Source organism: Podarcis cretensis, assembly GCF_951804945.1.
Source record: "Podarcis cretensis genome assembly, chromosome: 8".
NCBI classification, from domain to species: domain Eukaryota; kingdom Metazoa; phylum Chordata; class Lepidosauria; order Squamata; family Lacertidae; genus Podarcis; species Podarcis cretensis.
In genome coordinates, this window is record NC_137177.1 from 45,048,642 (window position 1) to 45,061,312 (window position 12,671).

Below are 12,671 nucleotides of genomic sequence, written 5' to 3' on the forward strand. Positions count from 1 at the left end.
ATCTCAAAATCCCGCCAATCCCTAAAGCTTAGAAAAGTTGCAATAGAGGAGAGCAGCAAATTATCCTACTGACCTCAATGAACAGATTTTTTCATCTTCTCTGATCACTGCTAGTGTTATATCAGTGCATATTTTCAAGTTCTTAGTGACATTTTTGGACTTTGCTGGAATTATCTTGAAATTATCACAAGTGTATATGTGTGTATTTTTTAGTATAGATTGTATTTTTACTGCAAACTTTATATCATTGCCTTCTCATTCCTACAACCAACTTTATCATTTCCTTTTGACAGATTCTAAAATAGGAAAGCAATTCATATTACTCTTCTGGCTGAAATTCAATTATAAACAAAGAGATACTACACCAGAAGAAAAGGTTGGTGGTGGAGAGGGACTTATTTCAAATATGATGCAGTAGAAATCCTTTTTTAAAAAATGGAAATTGTTATTCTATATATCATGTTCAGCATGTTATGTTGAAGTCCATAAGAATAAAGGTAATTTATTCGGTAATGTTCTCTGCAGGTTTTGCTATAGATAATCTTCATATTGGTGCTCAAATATTTTTCAAGAGGAACATGCTGTTTTAGAGGACCCTAGAAGCTACTGAAATCCCGCCTCAAGAGTTCAGCTTGAACGTGAGGACAAAAAGTGTGTGTGTGTGGGGGGGGGGTTAGAAGCAAACCTACAGGCCTTGCCCACGATGTTGCTGCCTATCTGATTCCCTTCCCTCTTCACTCCTGAACTTCATGTGCTAAGCACAAAAATCTGATGGCTTGTTAACTCCGCTGACATACACACTCAGAAACCTCTCCATGATCAGGAACCCCACAAGTGATAGGAAACCCAACTAAAAACTTTGCCTGTGATTGGTTACTGGGTCAGGTATTTTGCCTGTGATCAGGAACCTGATAATGAAAGAAGTCCCCTTCAGAACTTCAGGGCATGCAGTACCAGATTTAGGTGGTGCAGGCAGTTCCCCACACAGGGCACTGAGCTGAGGGGACACAAATTAGTGCACTTGAGAGCATGTGCAGAATGGGAGGCAATGGTGCTGCCATTTTTGCTATATCAGCTACAGAAGCAATGACACTCACACCCTGAACATCAGAAATAGAATAAGTGAGGCCTATAACAAAAGGCTGCAGTGTTCAGTCCCCTCCTCAGTCCCCTCCCTTCAGGAAAGTTTATTCCATTCCCCCACCCCCAGTTTGTCTAGAACTGCCACAAATAGTCAATCAGCATTCTGTAGCCACCGAGCACACTTAGTCCTCATCTGGATATTTTTTATTTACCTCAGTGATTTTGCACACCTCCAAGTGTAATCATACCTCCCTCTTGTCTGTAGGTGGTGCCATTTTGGCTACATCACCTGAACGTCAAAAATAACGATGATATTATCATATGGGTCATTTTGATTTTCAATGTCTTTATCAACAATCCCTATCGTTGAATGTGAATTTTTCACTTCTGTGGCATACTAAATTGAAGTTTTCCTTGAGCTACCCACCTCAACTAATATGTGATCATATCTAATAAATACATTGCCACCATCCCAATCAGATATACATATGAGATTACCTCATAGCCTTTCACATTGTCACCCAGAGCTTCTACGATCCCAGAGCATTCAAATCCAGGCACAAGTGGAGTTTTGGGTGGATTGTCAATGTTCCCCTGCCGAACCATCAGGTCAATAAAATTTAACCCACTGTGAATAAAAGAAACAAGTAATGAGGATGTGTATCACAGTACAGTAAACAAAGGAGACAAAATGTAGGTGAGACTTACGCAATCTGGTGTCCTCTAGATGTCATGGACTAGTCCCATACATAATGCCATCAAAACAAAACAATGACCATAACAGCCACAGGAGGCTTTGGCAGCACACTAGTAACAAAACAACATTGTCTCAGTCAAGTAAAAATCCTGGGAGAAAAGGTAAGTCATTACCTGGTGCCAAAAAGATGTCAGTGAAGGTGCCAGGCAGTCCTCACTAGAGAGAGGATTCCACAGATGGGGAGCCACAACTAAATATGCCCCCTCTTCTGTCATCACCCTCCAAGCATCCCTCAGAGGGCCACCTGGAGAAGGCCTCTTAGAAAGCGCTAAGGGTCTGGATAGGTTTATACGCATAACATATGAAATGGAGTTTAGAGAAGTCTTTTCCACGTTTCAACATCAATAGCATAGCCATCTCCTTCTGAATCTCGGGAATTGCATTACCCACCAACTGGTCACAGACAAACTGATGACACAGGTACAGGTGACACAATGCCAGAATTCTCTTTATATATTTAATATTGTCTTCTGCAAATAGATTACTGGTATGTAGGATATACAGAGCATATTTGAAAAGCATAACTGACCTAATCCAGATGGGTATTCACTTTCTGCGTAAAGTCTGTGCAGCAATTTGACATGTCTTCTTATGAATTATTTGTACTTCACTGTTTGCATTTGTGAAGTCTTTCAAAGCTATATTAAGAGACCATGCACAACCCACATTTGAAAAGCACATTTTAGAAGGGGAAAGGCCATATTATGTAATTCCAGCAACCACACTGACCTACAGAAAGCCATCTCTTATCCAAACATTGAGGTAGACACAGGATGGAAGTGAAAACTGAACTGAGCATCCACAGCAAAAGACATGCCCATCATGATTAAATGAAAAACTCAAATCTTGATGCACGCTGGATTTCTCTTGAAAATCAGCTAGGGGTGGATATGACTTGGGAGAAATGGTCTCACAGACCTAATTGGGACCCCTGGTGGGTCTTTATGCAACATCCCCCAGGGATGTTGCATAACATCCTACATGAGTTCTGAAGAACTCAAAAGTTTGCTAAATACTTTGCAATATTTGAAATGGCCCTAATAAAGGTTTTGTTTTTCTGTGGATCCCACCATGGACCAACAAAGATACCTATGATAGGTTCATACCCATTGAGTTTCCCTTTCCTAGGGTGACCGGGTGAAAAAGAGAAGTTTTTGCAGCTTTGATAAATAGTTTTAAGCTATACCTTTTGAAACTCCCTCTTGCACACAACTATTAAAGGTGTACAAGCCCAGTGCTCCTTCTCTCCTGTCCATTCTAGACATTTTCAGCTGGTGCTGAAGACTGAACCAAAACTGTCCATGTGTTGGAAGAGTTTTTCCTCAACTTGAAAATGTCCTCACTGCATCTCTGGTAAACATGACTAACAGTGCAATCCTATACATTCAGAAGCAAGCCACACTGACTTCAATGAGACTTACTGCTAAATAAGTGTGGCTAGGATGCAGCCTAGACAAAGCAAAATGGGATTAACTATATAAACCTTTTTCCTTGACTGGTTCTGCTGTAGGCAGACTCTGCTACAAGAAAATTTGCACAGCAGAGTGTTCATACTGACCTGAAAAATGTTTCACTGTATTCCCAACACTAAGAAAAACCCTTGAGACAGGCCATTTCCTTCTCTTTGTGTCCCCTCTGAATATCAGAAAATAATTAATGCTGTTTAAAGATAGAAACATGTTTACACGTTGCCTCTCTGTAGAGATGCCAGAGAAACTAACCATTACATTGCCTTTGAAGTCTCCTAACAGACTTGGATGTAATCTCAGAGAACAGCTCCAAACAAAGAATGTGATAACAACACCTTAGTGGAACTAGATTGTTTTGGTTACTACTAGAAATTGGGGCCCCTCCCAATCCAAGGCGGATTCAAGTGTATAAGGGAGACACAGAACTCTCACTGCCTTACGGCACTCCCTCTAGTAGCAAACTCAGGTGGTGAGTGCCAAAACTAGGCCACTGAGAAACAGGGGTGTGCGCATGTGTATCAGCTGCTTAGGATAACCCTAAATTTTGCAGACCTACAAAATCCCTAAGGGGCAATCTCTACCCCAAACCAGTCCAATGAGGACTGAGCCACAGAATGCGGAGTCGTTTGGAAAAGGAAAAATAGAAGAGGGTGGGAATGTGTTACTGGACTAGGCAGCTTGAATCAGGAATGGGGGCATATCTGTTAGGAATGTTGAGGAGACATTGCAACATTTTGTTGCAGTTGACACTGGTCCTGTCTGTTTCGTGCCATGGCAAGCTGTCATCAGACAATCTTCATGATCCAGGTTTTGGCTGCAGTTCTATACTCACAACCATTCTACATTCACTGAGTGAAGTGGAGGTGGCGGGGGAGGGATGGACTTGCATCCACTGCCCATATCTTCAACCTTAGCTGTACCCATGAACAGGGACTACATACATACAAGTGGACATAATCACAGTTCACACATTCATTGAACATGGAATAGCTGTGTGAACAGGGCTTATGAAGGATCAAAAAGCCCTGTTTTCAGACTTCGATACTTCTCCCTGTATTGCTTGCGCACCACATTTCAAATTTCTGTGTGGAGGTAAACACTAATTTTGATATCCCTTGTGAGCACCTGTGCAAGTCTTCTGGTTTCCTGTACACCTCTAAGCCAGGGGTAGAGAAACTGAAGCCCACCAGGTGATCTTGGACTACAACTGCCATAAATCAATGCACATTGGCAGAGTGGGAATTACACCCTGATGGAAATGATAGTACAAAACATATGGAGGTCATGAGGTTGGGGAGAGCTGCATTACACCATGCTAACTCCTATAATATCACATCCTTCATGTGGGGATAAAGAGTTCTTGCACCGATTGTTCATATGCAAAGCAGTGTTCTGGGAACATTGAGCCGGGGATGTCTGAGTGGAAGCTAACACAGACATTAAAGACAGAAAGGGCCTGACCCAGAAAAAAACTGAATGAAAAGCTGCATGAATACAAGACAACATTCATGAGGAGATCTAGGTCATTGGAAACATCAATGGAAATGAGTGCCTAATTTAATTATTGCTCCTGATTGCAAGTTGAGCACTGATTGGCTCTCTGACCCAGTCTCCAATTCTGCATCTATCAGATATACCCTGCCTTTTTATATGTTCAGGGCAACATACAAGCTATAATAAAAGTCACAATGATTCCCTAAAACCAGATGATATCCCTCTGCCTACTGTGACTCACATTGATAGCACCAAATCTTATTAAGACTAGAAACTCCATATTTGTATAAGTGGAAGATTAATCAACTAAGTGCTTTGTGATTTATGAGTAATGGCAACTGGTAAGGCTGAAAGTTTTGGTTCTGGTGTACTGATGTAGGCTGCTCCCAGACTTTGAAAATCCCTCCCTAGAGAAGTTAGACGGGCTCCCTTCTTGCTGTCCTTCCACCAGCAGGTGAAGAACACCTTCATATTCCAGCTGCTTTTAATGAAAGGCCTGGGGCTATGCTGTTTTTATTGTAATTATCCATATGGGTTGTTTTTTTTAAAAAAAAAAAAATCTCTTATATTTATATATAGTTTTAATTCTGTAAATGTTTGTTTTGAAAGACCCCCCCCCAATGTTTTTAGCTATTCCTATTCTATATGTAAGCTGCTTTGAATCCCTGTTAGGGAAAAAGGAGAGGTATAAATAAATATATACAACTACTGCTGCTGCTACTACTACTACTAATGATACTGACTCTGCTGTGTATAACTGTCCAGAAACCACTTTGCTTTTGTGTTATTTCTTATAACATCTTGGGCACATCCAATAAGCCAAAAGGTAGGAGTTGCAGTTATAAGCACACTTATTTGTGAGTTAGCCCCACTGAGGAAGAACTTACTTCCAAGTAAACATGCATAGGTTCCAATTGAATGGACTTGTCAGCATCCTTGTTACTTGTTTAGAAAAGGGAAGGGAGAGAGGAAAGTGATGCATGTAATATGCTTGAATCCCAGAGGTTGAAAAGAGCTAAAAATAACCTCATCCAGTTTCCTGCTGCAAGAAATGACTACGAACTCATCTCTTCAAACATCACACCAAATCACGCCACAAGCTAAGAACAGGCACATCACAGAAAATTACTATACAACTGATATAGTAATTTGTATACGGTACAGTGGAACTTTGGTTCTCAAAACCCGGAAGTAATTGTTCTGGTTTTCAAACGTTTTTCGGAAGCCGAACGTCTGATGCAGCTGTTGGCTATTGTTTCTGGGGCGCCTGCACCAATCGGAAGCCGCACCTTGGTTTTTGAACATTTCGGAAGTCAAACGGACTCCTGGAACGGATTATGTTTGAGAACCAAGGTACCACTGTATAGCTATATATTCAAGAAAGAACTGTGCATTTTCAGATATCATGGGGTGAGGGAGGAATATCAATTTTTTTAAAAAAACAACCAGCAGCATTCTGCTATGTAAAACAACCTGCATGTAGGAAAGTATCAGAGGTGGTAGATGGGCAACTCTGACCTTTCAGCCTGCAATGCCAGGTGCATTTTGGAAGGGAGCCTTTTACAAGTGATGATTTAAAACAACAACCTCCTCTGCAGGGGTACAGTCCATTCTACTACTTCACGACATTCTCTCCATGTCCTCATTCTCTCTATGTGTAGATCAAGCCTTAAAGCCTTAAAGGTACCCCTGCCCGTACGGGCCAGTCTTGACAGACTCTGGGGTTGTGCGCCCATCTCACTTAAGAGGCCAGGGGCCAGCGCTGTCCGGAGACACTTCCGGGTCACGTGGCCAGCGTGACATCGCTGCTCTGGCGAGCCAGAGCCGCACACGGAAACGCCGTTTACCTTCCCGCTGGTAAGCGGTCCCTATTTATCTACTTGCACCCGGAGGTGCTTTCGAACTGCTAGGCTGGCAGGCGCTGGGACCGAGCAGCGGGAGCGCACCCCGCCGCAGGGATTTGAACCGCCGACCTTTCGATCGGCAAGTCCTAGGCGCTGAGGCTTTAACCCACAGCGCCACCTGCGTCCCTGCAGATCAAGCCTTAGTCACAAGTAAATTGGATCTGGGAGTTAGCATTGCTGAACCACTGAGAATACATCAGTAACTACAGTAGACACACTACTTTTAAAAAATCATCATTCTTCCTCAACATGAAACTTGGAAAATTTAGGATTGTCATTTATGTATCACTCGAAAATAAAGTAAGAATTTATATTCATAGATGTGCATTATGGAATAATTAATTACTATAATAGAAATTAAAGCCATAGTTTTCCCAGTAGTGATGTATGGAAGTGAGAGCTGGACCATAAAGAAGGCTGATCGCTGAAGAATTGATGCTTTTGAATTATGGTGCTGGAGGAGACTCTTGAGAGTGCCATGGACTGAAAGAAAATCAAACCTATCCATTCTTAAGGAAATCAGCCCTGAGTGCTCACTGGAAGGACAGATCGTGAAGCTGAGGCTACAATACTTTGGCCACCACATGAGAAGAGAAGACTCCCTGGAAAAGACCCTGATGTTGGGAAAGATGGAGGGCACAAGGAGAAGGGGATGGCAGAGGACGAGATGGTTGGACAGTGTTCTCGAAGCTACTAACATGAGTTTGACCAAACTGCGGGAGGCGGTAGAAGACAGGAGTGCCTGGTGTGCTCTGGTCCATGGAGTCACGAAGAGTCGGACACAACTAAGCAACTAAACAACAACATAATAGAAATACAATAAATTTCACTGTAATGGCCAGGAGCACAGGAAGCTGCTTCATACTGAGCCAGGCCTTTGCTTCACCTGGCTCAATGTTGTCTACACTCACTGGCAGTGGGTGTCCAGGATTTGAGACAGGGCTATGTCCCAGCCCTAACAGGAGATGTCAGGGATTAAACCAGAGACTTCCTGCCTGCAAGACAGATGCTACACTACTGAGCTACTGCTCTTTCCATGTGATCTAAGTGTCTACAAAGTTTTCTGTCCACACTCTAACTGTTGAGGGCTGCCTTGGAGATGAAAGTTTTCCCTTGTTAGGGTTCTTTTCTTTTAACCATACCTGGACTGGATAGCCCTTCAAACAGAGGAGTCCCTCAAAAAGAGAGCTGTCCTCTGTCAGTCCTTCAGAGAAGATTATCCTCTGTAGGTCACGAGGCCACCTTAGCACCAAGGCAGCCAGCGACAATTTGTGATACACAGTTAAACTCCTGCCCTAAGACAATCTAGCTTGATTAATCTAGCTTGGTTTGAATGTTGCAAACCAAACAGAACTGAGTGGGTTTTTGAGAGAGAAAGCAACACTCACTGGATCCCGCTCTACACCTGACCCTTGGCAAAACAAACCAACTCACCCTCCAGATTACATCACCTGATTCTAAAATAAGCATCTTAGCGTTCACCTTGACATTTTCTTCCCAGAAAATGCCAGGGCATTTGCGTAGTGAGAGCAGAGCACAGCTGTTTACATGACAAAACTCTCCTTCCCTGGCATGTATACCCAGAAGTCCTAACTTCTATGGATTTTGCTTGCAAAGAACTTGAGGAATAGCATCCTGTATCGATTTTCTTTTTAAAATGTGGAGTTATATTGAAAAAGAGGCTGATGCTTCCCCATGGGTAGAGTGACTGTTCCTCATAGAGACACACTAGGAAACAAGCCAGGGACAGGGAAACCTCCTCCCCTTGGCCACCAAAATATTTACATGGACTAAAGGATGAAAGTCTATGCTACTCACACACTGACAGTGAATATTTCCTTCAAAGGTCAAGCTGGAGGTGTGAGCTCTCTCACCCACTTGAATTTCACTATGGCCTAGAGGAGGGGTGAGGAACCTCAGCCAATCAGGGTCTGCAAGTCTATTCCCCCCCCCAACCACACCCACCCACCAGCAAATCATAGGAACCAACTCTTAGGGATAAAATATTTGAGGGGGCTGGGGGCCCCAAAGTTGATGGATTTTGCCATTCAAATGGTCTTGTGATGGATTACATGGGGTGGGGCTTACCTGCCCCTCCCAATATTGTATTCAGGTTGGCTGCAAATGTTACTGGTGATACCAGCTGATGGGCAAGTCTTCCTTGGAAAGCCTACCCTGCACGGATCCCTTCAAGCTACAAAAAGGATGGGCATGGAGTTGGCTTTCCAAATAACCAGGTTTGCTTGTTTTCGCTGTGTGTGCAGTGAAAGCCAGCTGACCCCCTGACCCCCCTTTATTGTTGCGTGACAGAGCAGCCTCTGCCAGAGCCGATGTCTAAAATGAAAATTGTGATATCTGGGTTTGAGAACTGAATATAATACTTTTTAGTATTTTTAGAAAGTGGAATAGTTTGGTGTTACCTCTGAGTGCATGAGTGCATGTTTTGAGTAATTTTCTACGTATAGCCGCCAGATGAAGAACTGGAAGTTCTCTTTTACTCTCGCTCTTTTTCTTTTCTATCTCTTTTCCTCTTTTAGGTTTGTGTTTTTATTTGGATTAACTACTTCTATCTTTGATATTCTAAAAAATATTGGGTATTTGATGTTAACTTTTGTATACCTTTTTCAAACTTTCATAAAATCTATGGGTGGGAAAGAAACTACTGCCTTGTATGCAGAAGGTCAAGGGTTAAATCCCTGGCATCTCCAGGTAGGGCTGGGAATGGCCTCTTGTTTGGAACCCTAAGGAGCCACTGCCAGTCACTGCAGGCAATTCTGAGCTAGATGGACGAAATTGATATAAAGCCATTTCCTATGTCCCTCCAGGACACAAAGGGGTATTAAGTGCCATAGTCTTGCTGTGTATAGTGTGTTTCTGTGTGTTCCTCTATTCTGACTTGCTGGCTCCAATTCCTGGCTCACCTCTGACAGCTGCTAATGACCTAGCCTTGAGAAAAGGGCAGTGTACATGTAAGGACTGGCTTCAGAAAATGTGCATTTTCATGCAAAGTACATGCTGTTCAGTCCCTGCTTCCTCCACCACAAGGTCATATAAAACTGTTATGGTGAATGCCTTTTTGCAGTTTAATGAATTGCAGACCAAATCAGATATACATCTAAGCACATCTGCACTTTACCTGCACTGTATATTGCTTGCCCTGGAATGCCTAAATTCATAGGCACAGTGAGGATCATCAGGCAAATCCCCATGCCTAATTGTATGATGTGTAAGGAAACCCCAGCCTCCCATCCCCTTCCAGGGAAAGCCAGCTTGGTTGGGGGGCAGCTTAGGGACAAGTGGGAGCAGGAAAACAACTCAATAGTATAAAGGCCATCATGGAAGTCTAGTCCCCTTCCATGAGGGGGGAATGAGGGGGGAAACATCAAAATGGAGGCCTAGCTCTTAGTGAGGTGGCCAATATGTGTCTAGGCTGCATCATTTTCAGGTCACATCCACACCATAAATTTATGGATGTCCTATTGATTTTGATGGAGTTGACTTTATCAAGTGAGTACACCTTAGACTGCAGTCTCAACTTATTTACAATACCTTCAAGTACCTAACTTTGTCCAAGAACGGGAGGGGCAGTGACCTCCTGCCCCCCACCCCAGCTAGTTGAATCTTACATCAAATTCATTCTAATATTTATTTCATTGTACATTTGTTTTATTACATTTGTACCACACCTTTCTTCCATCAAGGGACTCAGTATAGCATCACATGTGATTCCCAGGTCTGCCATTCAGGCAATAACTAGGTCTAAACCTGCTTAGCTTCAGAAAGATGCCAATAGCCTACAGCCAGTAACCGCTAGAACGTATGGGTACCCAGATGTTTCTAGAATGCAACTCCCATCATCCCTGACCATTGTCGATGGCTCAGCATGATGGGAATTGTAGAGCAATGATATTTCCAGTCCCTGGGGTGAAGAGCACTGGCCTAGAAGTTGAAATACCAGTCTTTTACCATCAGCTTGCCAAAGCATTGGACCACCTCAGCACAGTTGCTACACACACACAATGCAGGAAACTAGCAATAATGGCAAACACTGAGTTGCTTCCCCATGAGAAAATGTGTTAGGATTAGCAGGCAGCAGAGAAATGTAGAGATGAGAAAAGACTCAGCTGGGGGAAAAGGGGATTCATTCAGAGCGAAGGCAATGCTGGGTCACAGTAACCAAATGCAATCAATGCATGGCTGACAGACAGAAAAAGAACTTCACACCATACAAGAAACCTAATAGGATGCTGAGGCGAGTAGTGTCTTGGAAACCAGCCAGTCTACTACTAAACTGCAGAGTCACAAACATGGGAGAAGAGGGAAGACTGACAGAAAAGAATCACAGAAGGCCAAAATGCTGTTTCCCAGCTCTTACCTCGTCCTCATATCCATTTCAAAAGGCTGAAGCAATAGGAGCAGAAGAGCTCCCATTCAGCTGTACAGAATGAGGACCACCATAATGGAAAATTAAGGTGATCACCAGCACCATAATAATGGTAAATTAAGGTGGTTATCCTATGCACATTCTCCTGGAAGAAAGCCCCACTGAGCACTTTTAGATCTGAGTAAATGCCTCAAAGGTTCGCCCTGTATGTAAACTGGCAATCTGATGCATTCTTACTTGGGAGTAAGACACACTGCACTTAAGCAGGACCTGCTTGTGGGTAAACATGCACAGGGTGGCACCCTTTATATTTGACACCAAGCCCCGACTGTACTGCTGGGTGCTGGGAAAATGTGCCTAGGACTGGCCTGTAACTTTGCAAAAGTGTCTTGGAGGGGTGAACATCCCCATATCCTATCTATTCATTCCCAAGGGCAAGCAAGATCTCTCTCCTGTCCACCCTCAAGCTGAAACGATAGGCTACCAAGGCACTTAAAAAAATGCTCGCCCAGTGAAACATGGATGCTATCACTAAATGCAGAGAAGGGCTTCAGAATATGGATGGCAAGGAGTGGGGGGGGGGAGGGGCTGGATGGGGGTCAGAGGCAGAGCATCTTCTCATGCAGAAGGTCCCAGGTTCAGTGCCTGGCACCTCCATGTAGGACTGGGAAAAACTCTCTGCCTGGAACCTGGACAGCCCCTGCCAGTCAGTGTAGACGTTGCTGCTGAGCTTAGGGGTCTGACTCAGTTTCCTGTCTTCCTAGGAATATGCTTCTGGAGGGATGGGTGGGTGGGTGGGTGGGAAGGATGATGACGATGCTGATATAAGAGTAAGAATAAGAATAATACTGGACCAGGCTTTGACTCTGATCTTGAGTTCTCCTTCCAGAGGCTCCGGCATCACTTTTTTGGACACCCGCAGCTTGTTCAGTCCCCCGAAGGCAGAGAGCACCACGGCGCGCATCTCCTTCGCGTCCGCGCCTCTCGGGCTGCTGCCGCCGCTGCCGCCGCCGCCGCCTTCGGCTGCCTCCTTCTCGATCATCTGCTCCGTCTCCTCGGCTTTCTCGGCTCCTTCCTTGGCCATGGCGCTGTTCGGAGACGAGGAGGGGAAGGGGGAAGGAGGAAGGGCGGATGGATGTACGGAGGGAGAGATGCAGAAGAGCAAAAAGGCAGAGAGGGAGACCTTCCCTTCTCACTCCGGCAGCCTTTCCCTCTCCTGTTGAATGCGAGCGTGGGCTCTGCGTGAGTGTGTGCGTGTGAGCGCGCGCGCGTGTGCGCGCGGCGGGATGCTGAAAGATGTATGCAATGGCTGCAGCCGGCTGGAGGAGACAGCTCGGTCCAACGCCAGCCTGACCATCGCCAAGCGAGTAGAGGCGCCGCCGCCGTATAAATAAATGAACGCTGCAAATAAATAAATTAATTAACCTTCCCGCCGTCCTTGGAAATTTATTCCCCGCGAACGAGCGTGGAGGTGACGAATGGGCAGGTGTGTAAGCTTATCGGGGCAGGGAGTTGCTCTCTTTTTGTTGTCAAGCTGTAAAGGGCCTATTGCTTATGGCTTGCATTATATCATCACCATT

At 44.3% G+C, this 12,671-nt stretch overlaps 1 protein-coding gene across 2 annotated transcripts in view; it reads right to left on the reverse strand.

The window, feature by feature from the left end:
* Window positions 1-12,420, reverse strand: part of VAT1L (vesicle amine transport 1 like) — a 53,205-nt gene extending 40,785 nt beyond the window's left edge. The window contains exons 1-2 of one of the 2 annotated variants that reach the window (XM_079988229.1): window positions 11,946-12,420; window positions 1,582-1,711 (exon numbers count right to left, since the gene is read on the reverse strand). In XM_079988229.1, the coding sequence (XP_079844355.1) occupies window positions 1,582-1,711; window positions 11,946-12,175 (360 nt within the window). In that variant the 5' untranslated portion in view covers window positions 12,176-12,420. Of the gene's footprint in view, window positions 1-1,581; window positions 1,712-1,791; window positions 2,227-11,945 lie in introns of those variants that run through there. The other variant, XM_079988230.1, reaches the window with a different exon arrangement.
* Between the last annotated feature and the right edge of the window lie 251 nt (window positions 12,421-12,671).